Genomic DNA, 19,295 nt, shown 5'->3' on the forward strand with positions numbered 1-19,295 from the left:
GATCCAAGCTAACGCTTTACATGAATGCCTATTATTACGAGGCTATTCACGCACCAATCTTAAAAACTCCTATAACAAGGCCTGTCTTTGTTCTAGTCATTCATTGCTTTACCCACCTCCTAAACCTAAGTCCACTTAACAGTCAGTCAGATTTATTACTACCTTCTCTGTCCATAATAATACACTCTGAACCATCCTTACCAAACATTGGCACCTGCTTACTGAACATAACACTCTTCATAAACATCTAAAACCAAATCCTGAATTAGTCTTCCGTAGAACTCAATCACTGAGAGACCGCCTGACCGAAAGTCACTATGTACCTCTGGGTGTCCCTAAACAAGGACCTAATGGCACATGTCAATGTGGCGATTGTCCCCATTGCCCCTGGGCAATGGGGACAATCATTCTTCCAAACGGAAAAAACAAGAAAGAAAAGCGCCTCTGAGTACACTGTATTTAATAGTAATGAATAGAAATATCCAGCACTTACATCATAGTATATATGCTGCAGCCGTGGGAGCTGGTATACGTCTGTTGCTGACTGTCCGAAAAGCCTGAAGGACTCGGCGGCCGGAGGGAGCCGGGGAAAAGCGGCTATTTCCTTGTTGTTGTGCCGCTGCTAGGCAATGAGTACATCAGCTGATGCGTGACGTCAGCTTGGACGGAGGCCGAGGGGGACCACAACGCGTTTCAGAGCATGCGCACGGAAATGACCAACGCGCTCCTTTTTCAAGTGTCACGTCACGCATCAGCTGATGTACTCATTGCCTAGCAGCGGCACAACAACAAGGAAATAGCCGCTTTTCTCTGGCTCCCACCGGCCGCCGACTCCTTCAGGCTTTTCGGACAGTCAGCAACAGACGTATACCAGCTCCCACGGCTGCAGCATATATACTTTGATGTAAGTGCTGGATATTTCTATTTATTACTATTAAATACAGTGTACTCAGAGGCGCTTTTCTTTCTTGTTTTTTCTCTTGCATACACCGAGCTGGCTTCGCTCCTGGATAGCTGCCCTGTTTCACTGTTTTCATCTACACTGGCTCAACATTGCTATTTATTATAGCTTTCTTTGGTATCTTGCCGGGATTGATCCTCTCATGGACTTTTGAACATTTATACCATATGTCTCCACAGTGGTTCGTTATTTATATTTTTATTTTATATATTTGTGTATTTTAATTTTGAGCTCCTTAGTGATTGCTCTGTGCAGACACCCTGAGCGCTGTACTCCACCACATTTTTTTATTCTTCCAAACGGAGAACATTTCCACCCCTCCACATATGCCGATTGTGGCACCAGGGGCCTCATATATCTTATGGAATGTAAATGTCAAGCCTTCTATGTAGGCAAAACTATTAGGCAATTTAGACAACACATGGGCGACCATTTGTACTAGGATTGCTCTGTGCAGACACCCTGAGCGCTGTACTCCACCACATTTTTTTATTCTTCCAAACGGAGAACATTTCCACCCCTCCACATATGCTGATTGTGGCACCAGGGGCCTCATATATCTTATGGAATGTAAATGTCAAGCCTTCTATGTAGGCAAAACTATTAGGCAATTTAGACAACACATGGGCGACCATTTGTACTACTCTGGCAAAGGAAAACGTATTACCATCGGGAGACATATCGGTTTGTACCATCGATTTGTCTGGTTTATAGTTCTCAAAGTTGTGGTACCTAACCCTAGGGGTGGTGACTGGGACCAAGTTATCCTACAGAGGAAAACTCGGGTTTGAATGAAATGAATTCATATAAACCCTTTCTGTGAAATATTAGAGGTTTAGATGAGGGGGCTTGGCTCCACTTTCTTCTCCCTTTCTTTCATTTTTTTTCAGTTCCCCCCCCCCCCCCAACCCTTTTTTCCTTTCCTTCCTTCACTCCCTCCATTCTTTCCTTCTCCCCCCTCTTATTTTTTTCCACTCCTTTTCATTGTCTTATGCCTTTGCCGCTTTGGCTCACGCGGTTATTGGCATGTACATGCCCATTCTTTGCTCCTCAGTGTCCTACAGGACCCCTGATCTAAATGTCTCCCTATGAACGCCCCCGTTTTTAATCCTTAAATTTTCATATGGTGATTATTAGAGTTTCCCTCTCTAATAGTTTAAATTGTCAATTTGTCATATTCTTATTTTTCTTTAAATATGTATTTAAATGTTCCCATGATTGTGTATGTTCTTTGTTTATGTTTATCTCTCACCTATGTCCCATGTGACTCTGCCTCAGCTCTATTCTTCACCCTATTGGCGAACGGGTGCTCATCCTGGTCGGGATAGCCTATTGCTTTCCCTGACTTGCATCAGCAGACCCAGTCCTACAGCCAATGGGTTCTGCAGTTGCGCACATGCGCAGTAGCTTCCACACACTTTGTATAGTGTGGATGGGCTGATCCTGTGACGTCACCTGCTGCACGCTCGGGCGGTGTGACGTACGACAGGATTGGGGAATATTTAAATGGCTCCTGGTGTGAGATGCTTTTGTGAGTTCTCTCCCTGGGGCACCATTTCACTGGACCTACATCTAGGTAAGCGCTATTTTTCTTGTTTTTCCTGCCCCCCCAACTCCCCTTCCTTCACGTGGCGTTTCCCAATAACCGTATATATGCTATATTATAGTCTAATACTATGCCATTATCCTTACCAGAGAGTACCACATATCCCCCTTGTTCGCCACGGGGGGTACTATTTGAGCCGTCACCTAGTCCATGAGCCATATCCGTTGAGCAGATCAACATGAACTTGACATGGACGATATTCAAGATTCTACAATTTTGTATTTTTATATGTATTATATTTATGTCATTGCTAGTTTATTTGTACGGTATTATGCATCATACAGACCCTCCTGAAGAAGCGGTACTAACCACGAAACTGGTCGAGGTCTCCGCCTTTCTCCACTCCAACAAACATGTGATGGAATTTTCGTTATCAACCAATGCTGTTTCACATTGTGGGGTTTGGCTCAAGTGTTTAACTGTATAGTGTTTTATATGTAAAAAAAAATATTTACATTATGCTCTTTTGTTGTGTTCAGTACCTAGAAAAAATCCAAGTCCAAATCAACATCCTCCTTCCTGGTGACTATTCATGGGTTAGACGGCACTAGCAGTCATCACCCTATGCTCATCTGGTACAACCCTCTATTACTTAATATGGATGATTGTACTAGTTTATTTGTATATTGATGTATCTTAATTGAGGCTATACTCAAGATTTTGCTCCAAAAGGAGGAAGACTGTTGCCTCCGAGTCGTCCAGGATCAACCCTAGATACTCAAGACGTTGAGTCGGTACCAAGACCGACTTCTGAATGTTCAGTACCCAACCAAATTCCCGGAGGGTCTGACTGGCTATAGACACATCCACTTCTATTTCTGAGCCAAAAGCAGCTCTCAGGAGATTGTCTAAGTAACCCATGGCGGCAATGCCTCGCTGTCTCAGCAAAGCCAGAATCGGGGCGAGCACCTTGGTGAAAACTCATGGTACTGACGCTAGGCAAAAGGAAAGGGCCACAAATTGATAGTGGTCTTCGCCGATCGCCAAGTGCAGAAACCTGGGATGCCTGGCACAGATGGGGACATGCAAGCATGCATCCTTGATGTACAGGGACACCAGAAAGTCCTTTGGATGAAGCGCAGAAACCATGGAGCAGATTCCATCTGGGACCTTCGCACCCTCACGAAGGCATTGAGGGCCTTGAGTCCTTTTTTGGGACCACAAACAGATTTGAATAGAATCCCTGAAACCTATCCTCCAGTGGCACAGGTAAAATTACCCCGCACCTGAGCAAGTCCAGTACTGCTCCCAATAAGGCTGACCGACGAGCCAGAAAGGAGAGGAAGATTTGAGGGAAAGAACCTGTTTGGCGGACAAGAAAGAAACTTGATCATGTACCCCCGAAGTGTCCAAATTGCAGACCCACTGGTTGGAGAGTAGGGAGGTCCGAGCTGCAAACCCGCAAAGCCGCCCCCCCACCCTTGAGTCGGTAGCCATCTTGTTTGGCTTGCGTACCCAGGGACGTTTCTGTCCCCCAGCTGAACCTTTGTCAGTCTGGGAAGATCTGCCGGCTGACCCTGACTGACGAAAATACAGCTTCTGCGCCAAACAGGAGGGCCCCCCGGCTTACCTCCAGTGACATCCTTAATAATGTCATCCAGCGAGGTACCAAAAAGCCTCCCACCTTTGAAGGGTAAATCAGACAAAATTTTCTTGGAAGCTTGGTCAGCGGACCAGCATTGCAGCCAAATCAGGCGACGCAATACCACCGCTGATACAGAGGCTCTGGAGATCAAGGGAGTCACATCCAGAGTGGCATCACAGACATACACAAGGCCATGTACCAACTGGTCGGCCAGCCTCACACACTCAGGAGGGAGCTGATGCTCCTCAACTGTCTGGTGCAAAATCTTTGCCCATTCAGTAAGTGTCTAAGACACCAAAGTTGCAGCCAAAATTGGCTGAAACGCAGACCTCAGCATGGTGAACATGAAACGGGTCACTGTTTCAGACCTCCTATCAGTAGGGTCCTTAAATGCAGGGGTCTCTTCCACCGACAGAGTGGCTACTTTATTTAGCCGAGAGACCAGGGGGGGTCCACGACCGGAGGAGAAGTCCATTTTTTCAAAAGGATAACGGACCGCCATGCGCTGAGGGACCATAAAGGACTTCTGTGGCTGTTCCCATTCATTATCTATGAACTTATCAAAGAAAGTAACATAGGGAAAAACTTTCACAGAGCGGTTCGATTTGTGTGACCCAAAAGAGACAGACGACTCTGTGGATGTCACAGCTGTATCCTCTAGCTTGAAAGAGTCCCTCACAGCATCAATAAGTGCACTCACAAGTGCCCTGTCTTGCGCAGACCCGGAGGGGTCCTCCTCACCAGGGAGGTGCTGGTCTTCATCCTCCGACATACCAGAACCGGGTTCCTGAACCGCAGCCAGGCCCGAATCCGAGTCAGAGCATTTCCCAGAAGATGGTGGGCGGAGGGGGTGCTTTTTACCCCACCCCCCCTATGCCGGTGCGCCGCTTCCACCCTGGCAACAAAGGACACCAGGACTGCCGAGTGTATCCACGGGAACTGCCGGTGCAGGGGCACTGGTTGTTGCCTCTGGCATGTTAGGGGAAGAAAGACCAGGTACTGACTCCATAACAATCCACTTACAACCCTCAGGGACTAAGTGAAAACACTTAATAAGTTCACCCTCATTGCTGCACCGACCAGGGGGGTTAACCAGGGGACTCACCACCCAGAGGGAGACTGCTCAGCGCCGCTGTCCGCCATCCATCTGTACACAGCGTGTGACTGAGGAAAAACTGAGGTGAATTGTAATGCGCGCTGTTCAGGAAGCCAGTGCTAGAAGCCAAAACCAACTCCAAAATGGTCGCCAGACGCCTCACAGAAAAGGGCGTGGACCACAAGAAAATGTCCGCCCGCAATGCCGACCTGCGTCACAGCGCAGCAAATGCAAAATGGCCGCCAATGGAGATTTTAACAGAGGAAGCAGGCATCTAAAAAATGGTGTCGGCGGTGCAAAAAATGGCTCCCGAGCCATGGCAGAGACAAGAAGTGGGCTGCATAAGGCATTTATTGGCAGAAAAAAATGTTTTACTATTTAAAGTTAAACAAGGGCAGAAGATGGAAAGCTGAAAAAATGACCGAAGGTCCACTTTAAGTGAATTTTTTTTCCACTGGACTTTGGTCCACTGTTAGGAAGAGAGGGAGATTGTGACCTCACATCCCCACCTCTCTGCCTCAGCCAGTCAGAGAACTCATTGCATTCACTGAAAAAAAGGCAGAGCATTCCCTGAACAGTGCTTGTATGACCTCCTGTGTTCAGAAGGCATAAGGGCAGCCAATCCACATGGGTCCTGGAAGCTAGTGGAGATCATAGTATACTAGCTCATTATGAATGACTTACCTGAGATTGAGGCCCCAAAGCGCTTCTCGTTTCCCTCCGCCGCCATGTCCCCTCCGCGCTTCTTAAGGGTATTGCCTCTCCCGTGCTGTGATTGGCCGGAGCGCATGTGCCATAGACATCGGTGCAGAGTTTTCTGCAAATATCTCATTAACGGTGTAGGTTAAGGAGATATTTCTTGCACCTACAGGTAAGCCTTAAAGGGGTTGTAAAGGTAAACATGGTTTTCCCTAAATAGCTTCCTTTACCTGGCTGCAGTCCTCCTTCACTTACCTTATCCTTCGATTTTGCTTTTAAAATGTCCTTATTTCTTCTGAGAAATCCTCACTTCCTGTTCTTCTGTCTAACTACACACAGTAATGCAAGGCTTTCTCCCTGGTGTGGAGAAAGCCTCTTGATGGGGGAAGGGGCGAGCAGGAGAGTCAGGACACGCTCACTACTTTGCAGATAGAGAAAGGAGCTGTGTGTTAGTGGGCGTCCCAACACTTCTGCTTGCCCCCTCCCCCCTCAAGAGGCTTTCTCCACACCAGGGAGAAAGCCTTGCATTACTGGGCCAGATTCAGATTGCCCTGCGTAATTTTGTGCCGGCATAGCATATCTCAGATACGCTACGCCGCCGAAACCTAGTGAGGCAGGTTCTGTATTCAGAAAGAACTTGCGGCTAAAGTTACGGCGGCGTAGCGTATGTGGTCCGGCGTAAGCCCGCATTGTTCAAGTTATTCAGGCAGTGGGCGTGTTGTATGTCGATGAGCGGTGACCCCACGTAAATGAAGTTTTTTTTTACTAACAGCGCATGCGCCGTCCATGGACCTATCCCAGTGCGCATCTCCAAATTATGCCGCAAAGCCTCATTGGTTTCGACGTGAACGTAACTTACGCAAAGCCATATTCGCGAACGACTTACGCAAACGACGCAAAATTTGACGCTGGCCCGACGTCCATACTTAACATTGTCTACGCCTCATGTAGCAGGGGTAACTTTACGTCGGAAAAAGCTTTTAGTAAACGACGTAAAAAATGCGCCGGGCGGACATACGTTTCTGAATCGGCGTATCTCCCTAATTTGCATATTCAACGCGAAAATCGACGGAAGCGACACCTAGCGGCGAGCCGAAATATATAGCAGCCTAAGATACGACGGTGTAAAAAACTTATGCCGGCCGTATCTTAGTAAAATTCTGGCGTATCTTGCTTTCTGAATACAGAAAGAAAATACGCCGGTGCTTCGTAGAACCTACGCGGCGTATCAATAGATACGCCGACGTAAAGGCTATCTGAATCTGGCCCACTGCGTGTAGTTACAGACAGAAGAATAGGAAGTGAGAATTTCTCAGAGGAAATAAGGACATTTAAAAGCAAAATCGAAGGATGAGGTAAGTGAAGGAGGACTGCACTAAGGTAAAGGGAAAAAATGTTTTACATTTAGAACCCCTTTAATCTAGGCTTACCTGTAGGTGCAAGTTGTAAGAGTGGGTTTACAACCACTTTAAACTCTGTTTTTTTTAATCAATTTTTTTTTATGTTAATTGTCATACATACAGAGAAATAAAACAATTCATTAATCCATCAATCCTAGGAGCTTCAACTAATCCATTCAAAATCCAATTAATAGCATTACTTCTATCTATCGTAAATACATCAACAGAAAAAACAATAACAAGTGATTTGTGATAGTACCTATTCTGTCTTCCGTTAGACCTGCTTCTCTTGTATGCCCTGCCAACACACTTTACTAAGAAGAAGAAAAAATTACATATCTGAAGAGGAAGAAGGAGAAAGTAAAAAGCCCCATGAGGGAAAGAATTCCTAAAAAAAAAAAAAAAAAAAAAAGAAAGAGAAAAGAGAAAAAAAAAAAAAAAAGACACCAATAGGGGAGGGGGGAGTCGGAGTTTAAGGAGAGCAAAGAGGGAACTCCCTTCCTCCAAGAATTTAAATGTATTCCATTGGCCCCAAGTTTCTAAATATGTCTCCTTTCGATTTTGAGCCGATAACAAATCCTCCAACCTATTACCTCTTCAATTTGTGTGACCCATGTAAGAATTGTTGGAGGGCTTGTATCTCTCCACTGCCGTACGATACGAGTTCCAGCAGCGTTGATAAAATGGCGCAAAATTAATTTACTATATGTTTTCCCCGGTATGTTTGAAACATGAAACAAAAATAAGTCTAGATCTTCTGGGAGGTTATACTCAGTAAATTTATGTGCTATCTGGCGTATCTCCCTCCAGAAGTACTCCAGTTTTGGGCAGGACCAAAGAAGGTGGAGTTGAGTCCCTCTTTCCTCCTGACACCTCCAACATTTGTCTGGGATCTCCGGGGAAAATGTATTAAATAATCAGGGTGTTTTGCGCAAAATTTACTATCTGCCTATGTTGTACCTAGGTGAACGTCATGTCTAATGAAACTTCCCACTTCCTTATATATGGAGGAACATAATCCTCTTGGGGGGCAACCAGTAGTGCATACATTTGCGAGATTAAGTGAGAGCAAGGCCCAGTCCCCTCACATATTGATTCTAAGGGTGTCAATGTTCAATGTCAATGATAAGGGTGTCAATGTTCAATGAAATCTGTCCGGAGGTGGAAGAGTGTTAAGGAAATGTTGGTACTGAGCTCCACTCCAGAAATCAAGACGGAAACGGTCATTGGAAGAGTCTGAGAGTTTCCTGAAAGGACCCTCCTGTAGTCCCGGAGGGAAACGAGGATACCCTACAATAGGGTACAGGGGGGAGTTGACAAATGACAATAAAGCGGTAGAGCATACTCACAAGAAACAATGCAGGGTAGGGGCCCAAGGTTGGGTGCTTTTTGAGAGCTGAACTCAGGTTTCCAAAGCACTAAACCGCAAGACGCAATGGGACATCACGACGCAATGGGACCTCACACTGATTGCTCGATCTTTGGCCATATTTTTAAACTTGCATGTCTACACCAGTCTACTAGTCGCGCCATGTGAGCCGCCTGATATTTCTGCATATCTGGTACCGCTACACCCCTATATTGTTTAGGCATTGTCATTAGACGGCGTTGAATTCTGGGCCTTTTATGGGCCCAAATGTATTCAGTTATCATCTTATTAATTTGCTTAAAGAATTCTGGGGATATATGAATGGGTAGAGTTTGAAAGATAACATTTAGGCAATATTGACATTTTTATTATGTTACATCTACCAAACCAAGAGAGAAGGCCCTAATGCCATTTAGAAAGTAAGACTTTCACTCTACTCAGTAGAGGTGGAAAATTAAACTCAAAGATTTGGTCAAATTTAGGTGGGATCAAGGTGCACAGGTATTTGAGGCCAGTATAGGTCCATCTAAACTTGAAATTCATTTTTAAAGTGTTAATTTTATGTCATAGATACACCCATTGCCTCTGACTTGGACATGTTAATTTTTAAATTGGACAGTGCACCATATTGGTCCAATTCTCTTAGTAGGTTTAGCATAGATAACACAGGTTTAGTAAGGCAGAATAAAAGATCATCCACGTATGCGGATACGTTATGATGTAAATCTTCGGTTATTAACCCCCTAATATCCGGATTTTGCTTGACCTTACAATAAAAATGGCTCTAAGGTGATGGCAAAAAGAGTGGTGATAAAGGGCACCCTTGACAGGTGCCGTTAGAGATGGAGAAAGGTTCAGATAGAACTCCATTTGCTTATTTGTGCCTCAGGCCCTGTGTATATGCTTGAGATCCACCCTACCATCCTCTCCCCTACCCCCACATACCGTAGGACTGAAAACATAAAAGACCAATTGACCTGGTCGAGTGCCTTTTCGGCATCTGTTCCCAGGAACACAGTGGATGTTTTAGAATTTATTCACTCTTAAATCCACAAATCGCTTATAATACATAGCTGGCAGCAGGGAGCTGAAATGTAAACAAACTCCCAGTTGCTATTGGGGCTGGGATTTTGTCTGCATGCTGGTGCTGATGTAATAAATTACATCTTTGGCCGTGCTCACATCAAAGCGGAAATGAGAAGAAAAAAAATTATATGTCTATCCTCCTAGGACATTAGCAAACTAAGGAGACCAAGGCATACATGAAGTAGGAAAGATTACCCTGGACTTTCCAACAGTTTGTTTGCATCCAATCCACCTGTAGGTGGCAAAATAACCGAAAGGTGAAAGACTTTTTTCTGTTCCTCAAATGGACAAGAAAAACAGTTCTACTAACATTCCATGTTGTGTATAGATAGGTGTGCAGTTAATTGTTATTCAACACATTGTTATACACAAAAAAACAATCCTACCTTTAAAATAATGCCAGTAAGCAAGTATAGTGTAAATGCAGTTACCTTTTAAGAATGTTCTCTGAAGACCGCCATTGTACAAATATCTTGCTGGGAGACAGCACATGACTTATGTACACATCAAGCTCACTGCGCTCAGAAAGGGAAATGGTGCCAATACACTGTTCAATGGAGTCAAGCGGTCGGTCTACAACTGAATCCCATACTTCCTTCAAAGGCAGATGTGGATCAGCAGATCCAGATGCACTAAAAGAGAATATCAAGCAGCTCAAATAAGAATTCAACAACCTCTACAGGAAGATAATGAAGCCCAAAAAAAACAAATGATCAATTAGAAGGTCTCCACCATATACTGGAAATTTGTCAAACTGCATCACATTTTTCATTTCAACCACCAGAAGACTGAGCAGTATATGGAGGAATTATTCGTGTACTTGTGCACTTTCAATCTGTGTATATTTGTATCCATTTAAAACCCATCTCTAGAATAAAACTATTCTAGGAGGTAAGCAAATTCATCTCCAGCAGAAAAAAAAAAAAAAAAAAAGTTGATTTACTGAAATCTGCTAACACATGGTTTTTGATTTCTCCTTTCTTCCTTTTACATAGTTACATAGTAGGTAAGGTTGAATAAAGGCAATAGTCCATCCAGTCCAACCTGTTTAGGTGTACTTCTGTCAGTGTCTATAATTATTTGTCATATCCCTGTATGTTGTGTTCATTATTACTTTACATCAGAAAGGGTTGTCTTTGATTTGCTATGTTGCTTCACGTTCAGTTGTGGGGTTCCCTCAAGAAATTGTGGAAATTATAGAACTGCAGGGGAGCAGTAGGGGACCAAATGCAGGGAAGAATCTGAGTTTGTCCGCAACAAGGAATGTCACTTGTGAGTGAACAGGACAGGAGACTTAGGTGAAAACTTGCTTCATAAAGTAAGGAAAATAAAAACCCTGCAGGATGGATAAAAGAGCCATGGGAGGAAAGGATGGGGGGGGGGGGGTAATGAATATGGGGAGAGTCTGTTGAGTGATGCTAGATTATACACAGCTAACCAGGTTTTCAGAGGAAGGGGGTCCAACCCTCTTGCCAACAAAGCTCTTACCGGGCCCTCCAGTGCAAACCAAATGCCCGGCAAGAATGCAAAGGGCGGCATCTAGCTCTAGGCACACAGTGAAAGTATTCGATGATGTTCCTCCCAGGGATGTGATGTTAGAAACTGGAATCCATGATTATTTTGTCACTGGTTTTGGTTCTTTGTTTACCTGGCCGATATCAGCCAGGGAAGCAGCCGATTAGACCGGTAGGTGTCTAATAAGACACCTTGGAGGTCAGAGAAGAGATTTGGGATCCCAGATCTCTTCATAAAGAGGACCTGTCACAGCCCATAAGGGATGGTGTTGATTTATTGTAATAGTAATAAAAATGATAAAAAAAAGTTAATGTTACAGTGTAAAAAACAAAAACAAAACTAAAGTGCACCGGTTTCTCCACACAAATGTTAAAACGCACTCAGGTCCCGCGCACATAAACAGTGATCGCACCACTAATGTAAGGTATCGCCAAGAACATCAAAGTGAGAGCAATTACTTTCGTGTCAGACCTCTTGTGTAACTCCTAAAGTATTTTAAAGCATTGCATATTAGCCACCATTCCATGGGCGGACCCAATTTTAAAGCATGACACGTTTTGGTGGATAATTACATGAAATAACAATCTTTTATAATCAACAAACAATTGGGTTTTATAATAGGATTGTTGTACTCACCGTAAAATCAATTTCTCTGAGTTCATGGACAGACACAGCAGCATTGACCTTCGGGTTATATATCCTTCCTTTCAGGAGAGACTTGGGCAGAAAATACAGCACTTCAAGTGTTCAAACACTTCTTTCAGTACAGCACCTCCCAGGGAGCGGTCCCCCGGGTACATCACACTTTCTGCATCATGCAGCCCCAGTTCGTAAACAAGCAGTACAAACAAAGGAAGGGTGGGTGCTGTGTCCGTCCATGAACTCAGAGAAATGGATTTTACGGTGAGTACAAAAATCCTAGTTCATGGACGGACACAGCAGCATTGACCTTAGGGACGTCCCCAAGCAGTGTCAATTTGTTTTCGAGGGGTGGGAAAAAACACAGCAAAACAAGCTTCACCCCAAAAAAAACAGAGTTCCTCAATGGAGGAACTTCAACCTTAAACTGCCGCCTGTAAAACCTTTGCGCCCAAAGGAGGCATTCGAAGATGCACTCACATCCACCTTGTAAAACTTTGAAAAGGTGTGGATTGACGACCAGGGTGCAACCTTACACACCTGTAAAACAGATGCTTGATGGCGGAAAGCCCAAGAGGCACCAATCGCCCTGGTCGAATGCGCCGTAACCTGAAAGGGAGGCGCCCGCCCCATTAGGGCATAAGCCTGGAGCACGACCTGTCTGATCCACCTAGAAATAGTGGCCGACGAGACCGCCAGACCTTTCTTAGGACCAGTCACCGACACGAACAGTGAGTCCGACTTCCGAAACGGAGCCGTAGCCTCCTTCGGGTTTTTCGGCCGAAGACATAAGGATGGCAAAACAATGTCCTCATTAATGTGAAAAGCCGAAACGACCTTTGGAAGGAATGACGGCTGTGGCCGCAGCACCACGTTATCCTTATGGATGACCAAGTAAGGAGCCTTGCAAGACAAGGCCGCCAGTTCAGATACCCGTCTGACCGAGGTAATTGCTACCAGAAAGACCACCTTCTGATACAGAGTCAACAAGGGAATCTTCCGAATGTCCTCAAACGGAGCCTCTTGAAGCACCGAAAGGATTAAATTCAAGTCCCATGGAGGCAGTGGAGGGTGCACAGGAGGGGTCACATGCCGAACCCCCTGCACAAATGTACGCACTAGGGAGTGCGCCGCCAAGGGTCGCTGAAAGTAGACAGCCAATACCAAAATATGACTCTTAACCATACTTAAGGCAAGAGTCTGATCCACTCCACGCTGTTAAAACAGCAGAATCCGGGACATCACGTATGTACGGGGGTGCCATTTCATCTCTTCACACATAGAGATGTAGGACTTCCATGTACGATGGTAAATATTTTGTGAAGTAGACTTCCGTGCTCGTAGCATGGTAGAGACCACCAAGCCCGACAGGCCTCGATCCTTCAGCACCTGGCTTTTAAACAGCCATGCCGTTAAAGCTAGCGACTGTAAAGCACGGTGAAAGATAGGACCCTGCGACAGAAGATCTTTTCTCAGGGGTAGACGCCAAGGGACGTCTGCCACCAGACGCACCAGGCCCGCGTACCAGGGACGGAGCGGCCAATCCAGATCGATCAGGATTGTTGGTATCCCCTCGGCTTCCACCCTGCGCAGCAGGCGAGGAAGAAGCTTCAGAGGAGGGAATGCGTAGGTTAGGCGATAGTGACGCCCACGGATCCCTTGACCTGGCCACGAACCGTGACACCTTCCGATTGAGACGGGACGCCAGAAGGTCCACATCTGGAGTGCCCCATCTTTGGCACAGACTCTGAAACACCTCCGGGTGTAGCGACCATTCTCCTTGGTCTAGCGTTTGGCGACTTAGGTAGTCGGCTTGCCAGTTCAGCACCCCCAGAATGTACATGGCCGACAGAGCCGGAACGTACCTTTAGGCCCACCGGAGGATGTGCGCGACTTCTGATGCTGCAGCCGAGCTCCGTGTGCCGCCCTGATGATTGACGTACGCCACGGCCGTGGCGTTGTCGGACTGGATCCTGACCGGTCGGTCCTGTAGACCCAGAGACCACTCGGAGAGACAAAACTTGATTGCTCAGAGCTCCAGTACATTGATTGGTAGGTGGGACTCCTCCTGGGCTGACTGGACACCCCAGACACCCCCCCAGCCGGAGAGGCTGGCATCCGTCGTGACCACTGTCCAATGGCACGGCAGAAACGATTTTCCGGCCAGAAGTCGCTCCCAGTTGATGGTGGCTTCTCTCTGACACTTTTTAAACAGCTTTTTTTTATTTTTCCTTTCTGCTAATTAAGGGGAGTGTTTAATTGTTCACAGGTGTGTGTTTGTTCACAGGTGAGTATAAAGTGTCTGTACAAACTCCCATAGGAGCTGGCTCCCAGTTGATGGTGGCTTCACATGTGGATTCTCTGACCAGAAGTGCATTCTTTGAATAAAGTGTTTGAGTTAAAAACCAGGAGTCTTCATTATTTTTTTCAATCACTGAACAAGCTTGCAGCTAGTAAAGTTGGAACTCTTGATATATAGATTCAGCGGTGCAGCAGACGCTCTGACCTTAGTCTGCTCACCCCAGGGACAGTGAGAGCAGGACGCTCTCAAACGAGTTGGCTCTCCCCGGGGATAGTGCAGCCAGGCAGGGTCCACCCAGCTCTCGGCTGCTACAGACACAGCACAAACAACCAGGACTCCTCATAGTTTAACACAGGGGTACATATCCCCCCCCCACACCCCCGGCAATTGATCCAGGGTTGCACCGATCGCCCGTTGAGGGGTCAGGAAGGAATTTTTTCCCCCGGTCGCTGCAGATTGGCACAGCATGCCTGGGGTTTTTTGCCTTCCTCTGGACCAATCGGGGAGAGAAGACTCAACGAGTGACGGCTCACTTGGACAGTCTTCCGCCCATCACCATATAAGACCCCCCCAATCAACATTACTTACCTGCGTTTTTTTCTGCGACCATGGGAACTAAAACCATTTGCCTCTATACTCCCAGTTGTCACCAAAAAAGCTCTAAGGAATAAGCGACTGTTGAGAATCAATCGACGATCAACAGTCAAAAACTACGTGCAGGTACCCCAGCCCAAGCGCATAATATAAGCTTTGGTCAACACAAGATCGGCAGTAAAACACCGACAAGAAATCTATGATTTCATCCTTCAACACGATCTAGACTGCCTCTTCATCACAGAAAGCTGGCTGACAGCCGACTACAACACCATTCTAACAGAATTGGTGCCAGCAAATTATCCCATTTAAATGCAAAACAGAGTGGGGCAAAGAGGGGGGGGGCCTGGCGGTGATCCACAAGACTCTCTCGATCACCAAACCAGTCCTTCAGAACTCGCTTCCATTCATGGAAACCCTCACTCTGCAGCTGCAAACAAATCCCCAAGATATGGTCCGTATGCTACTTTGCTATAGACCACCAGGCCCAAAAATGCACCTTCTCACGTCGTTGACGGAATTCATCTCCACATATACCCTAAACATCAAACACCTTTTGGTGCTTGGGGACTTCAACCTCTGGGCCAACTCCTCGCTGGACCCCATAGCCAATGCCTTCATCGACCAGCTGGAAGGATTAGGTCTGCAGCAACTAATACAAGGCCCCACTCATGCCTCAGGCCATACGCTCGATCTCATTTTCAAACAAGATTTGGAAATTGACTTCCTGGAAAATGAGCCGCAACCATGGACCGATCACCATGCCATCAAATTCACAATCACCAAAAACGCCAGCCCCAAAAAAAACGACAAAGCCTGACAGTTGAAAGAAGATTCTTCAAGAAAAAGTAAAATAAAATATCTCCTCAGGGCGCTGGGCCCAAAGGGAGCCACACGTCTTTCTCGTTTGCTAGGCAGAACGACACTGAGGCTGCATACTGCAGGGAGGAGGGTTATGTGTGGAGGGACCGCCCCATGGGCGGGGCTGTTCAACTCCATTAATGTAACATGTATATAATTATCTAACATGTTTCTGCCTAGTCCTCTCCTGTAAACAGGGAACATAAACCACTTGTCAAGATTTAAGGAGCTGTGTCCGTCCATGGACGATGAGAAAACAGATTTTTGTACTCACCGTAAAATCCTTTTGTCTGAAGTTCATTGACGGACACAGCACTTTATATCTTCGCCTTAGGGTTATATCGCCACCTTCAGGAGAAGACTAGGCAGAACATGTAAAAACAAAAACACTGCACAGTACCTCCCAGGGGGCAGTTCTACTGGCTAGAACCCCTCACACTGCATCCAGCGGCTCAGTTTGTCAAAAAGCAGTACAGAAAAGGAAGGGTGGGTGCTGTCTGTCAATGAACTTCAGAGAAAAGCATTTACGGTGAATAGAAAAATCCTATTTTCTCTTTGGTTCATTGAAGGACACAGCACTTTAAATCTTGACAAGGGACGTCTGCCACCAAGCAGTGTCAAAAAAACGAGGGATAGAAAAGCAAAAACATCCACCCAACCAGAGTTCCTCAACGGAGGAGTTGCAACCTTAAACAGCCGCCTGCAAAACCTTGTGGCTGAAGGAAGCATCCGCAGATGCACTCACATCAACCTTGTAAAAATTTAGTGAAAGTGTGAATGGACGACCAGGTCGCCACTGCCTTACACACCTGAGAAACGGATGCTTGATGTCAGAAAGCCCAGGATGCACCAATTGCACTGGTCGAATGTGACGTGAGAGGAAATGGAGGCGCCCGCCCCTTTAAGGCACAAGCCTGGATCACAATCGAGAAATGGTGGCCGACGAGACCGCCGTGCCCATCTTTTGACCAGCCGATAAAAACAGTGAATCTGAACTCTGAAACAGAGCTGTAGCCGACAGATAGACCCGCAGAGCCCGGACCACGTCCAAGGAATGCAAAGCAACCGCTTTTGGATGCGACGGCCAAGGACACAAGGATGGAAGCACAATGTCCTCATTTAAATGAAAATCCGAAACAACCATAGGAAGAAACGAAGACTGCGGGCGTAGCACCGCTTAATCCTTGTGGAGGATCAGTTAGGGAGACTTGCAAGACAAGGCCGCCAACTCAGAAACCCTCCAGGCAGATGTAGTAGCCACCAGAAAAACTACTTTTTGAGAGAGTGGCAATAGGGGAATCTTCCTGTTTTCAAAGGCGGTTTCTGAAGTACTGAGAGCACCAGATTCAAATCCCTCGGAGGCAGTGGTGGTCGAACAGGAGGGTTCACATGTCAAACCCCCTGCACAAACGTACTCACCAATGAATGAGCCGTTAAGGGACTCTGAAAAAAGACAGCCAAGGCCGATATTTGCCCCTTAATGGTGCTTATAGCAGGTTTCTGATCCACTCCCTGCTGCAAAAAACGCAGAACCCTGGAAATCGAATACGTATGCGGACGCCACCCCATCTCCTCACACATAGAGATGTAGGCCTTCCATGTGCGATGATAAATCTTTAGAGAAAATGACTTCCGCGCCCTCAGCATAGTGGAGATTACCGACTGACAGACCTCGGTCCCTTAGCACCCGACTTTCAACAGCCACGCCGTTAAAGCCAGTGACTGTAAAGTAGGGTAATTTATAAGGCCTTGCGACAGAAGGTCCTCTTGCATCTGCAGTCACCAAGGAACATCCGCCACCATCCATACTATGTCGGCGTACCAGGGGCGCCGAGGCCAATCTGGAGCAATCAGAATCACCGGAATCCCCTCGGTCTTCACTCTGCGAAGCAGACAAGGGAGAAGTTTTATCGGGGGAAAGGCATAAACCAGCTGATAATGCCCCCATGGGGCCACCAACGCATCCGATGCGTCCGCCCAGGGATCTTTGGACCAGGCCACAAACCTTCCGATTGAGTTGAGAAACCTCCGGATGTAGCAACCATTCCCCTTGGTCCAGCATCTTACGACTTGGGTAATCTGCCAGACAGTTTTCTACACCCAGAATGAACAAGGCCGATAGGGACGAGATGCGCCGCTCTGCCCACTTCAGGATGTGAGCGATCTCCAATGCTGTAGCCAAGCTCCTTGTTCCTCCTTTACTGGACCCTGACTGGGCATCCCTGCACCGCCTGATCGCCCGAAGTTCCAGTACATTGATCGGCAGGTGGTATTCTTCCTGCGACCAGCGACCTTGTGCCAACTATACGCCCCAAACGGTCAGGCTGGGGTCCGTGGTGACCATCGTCCAATGGAAAAGGAAGGAACGTCTTCCCACATCGAAGGGCCAGAGACCTCCGCCACCAGATCAGGGAATCCCTGACTAGCTGAATCACCCAAATTTGACAATCCAGAGACAATGGAGATTTGTCCCATTTGGACAGGATCTCCTTTTGCAAGACTCGAGTGTGGAATTGAGCATACGGTACCACCTCGAAAGTGTCTACAATGAAACCCAGGACTCGCATGCAGAAGAGCAGCGATGACCACTTGCGGGACGCCAACAGATTCACCGCAGCCCGTCTGCAGTTTGTCCGAAGAGAGAAAAACTCTTGCCTCTGAGGAGTCCAGAATCATGCCCAGGTACTCCAGGCGTTGAGTCGGTACCAACACAAACTTCTGGAGGTTCAGAACCCAACCAAACTCCTGAAGAGTCTGACTGGCTATCGCCACATCCTCCTCCAATTCTGAGGCGGAAGCTGCTCTCAGAAGGAGGTCATCCAGGTAGCCCACGATTGCTATTCCTCGCTGTCTCAGCAAATCCAGAATCGGGGCGAGCACCTTGGTGAAAACCCTTAATGCCGATGCCAGGCCAAAAGAGAGCTACAAATTGGTAGTGGTTGTCCCCATCCGCAAACCGCAGAAACCTGGGTACAGCATTGTCAGTTAACCACTAGCCGATCAGCCGCCGTCATTATAATGTGGCAGATAGGTTCTCCTGCACATATCGTCACAGCTGTACATGGGCAATCTAAACAGCTATAGCATGAACATGACCTAATGCGCGTGGCTTTCGGGTGCAATGTCTGCCAGCCAGAACAGAGACGTGCATGTGTAAACACACAAATCCCTGTTCTGACAGGAGAAGAAAAACAGATTGTCTGTTCCTACTAGCTAGAAACAGCAATCTGTCTCCTCAAGTCAGTCACATCCCCATACAGTTAGAAACACTCACGAGGGAACACATTTAACCACTTAATCGCACACCCTTCCTTACCAGCGACATTTACACTTTAATCAATGCATTTTTATAGCACTGATCGCTGCATAAATGTCAATGGGTCAAAAAATGTGTCAAAAGTGTCCGATCTGTCCACAGCAAATCCGTTAAAAAATCGAAGATCGCCGCCATTACTAGTAAAAAAAAAATAGGATTTTTGTACTCACCGTAAAATCCATTTCTCTGAGTTCATGGACAGACACAGCAGCCTTTGACCTTAGGGTATTATATCCTTCCTTCCAGGAGAGATTAGGCAGAAAACA

General features: G+C 46.5%; 1 protein-coding gene across 1 annotated transcript in view; it reads right to left on the bottom strand.

The window, feature by feature from the left end:
• Positions 1-19,295, bottom strand: part of RNF17 (ring finger protein 17) — a 720,374-nt gene that overhangs the window by 286,637 nt on the left and 414,442 nt on the right. Inside the window, exon 22 of the mRNA XM_040339329.1 lies at positions 10,234-10,434. Within this exon, the coding sequence (XP_040195263.1) occupies positions 10,234-10,434 (201 nt within the window). The remainder of the gene's footprint in view (positions 1-10,233; positions 10,435-19,295) is intronic.

Source organism: Rana temporaria, chromosome 2 (assembly GCF_905171775.1).
Source record: "Rana temporaria chromosome 2, aRanTem1.1, whole genome shotgun sequence".
Lineage (NCBI taxonomy): Eukaryota > Metazoa > Chordata > Amphibia > Anura > Ranidae > Rana > Rana temporaria.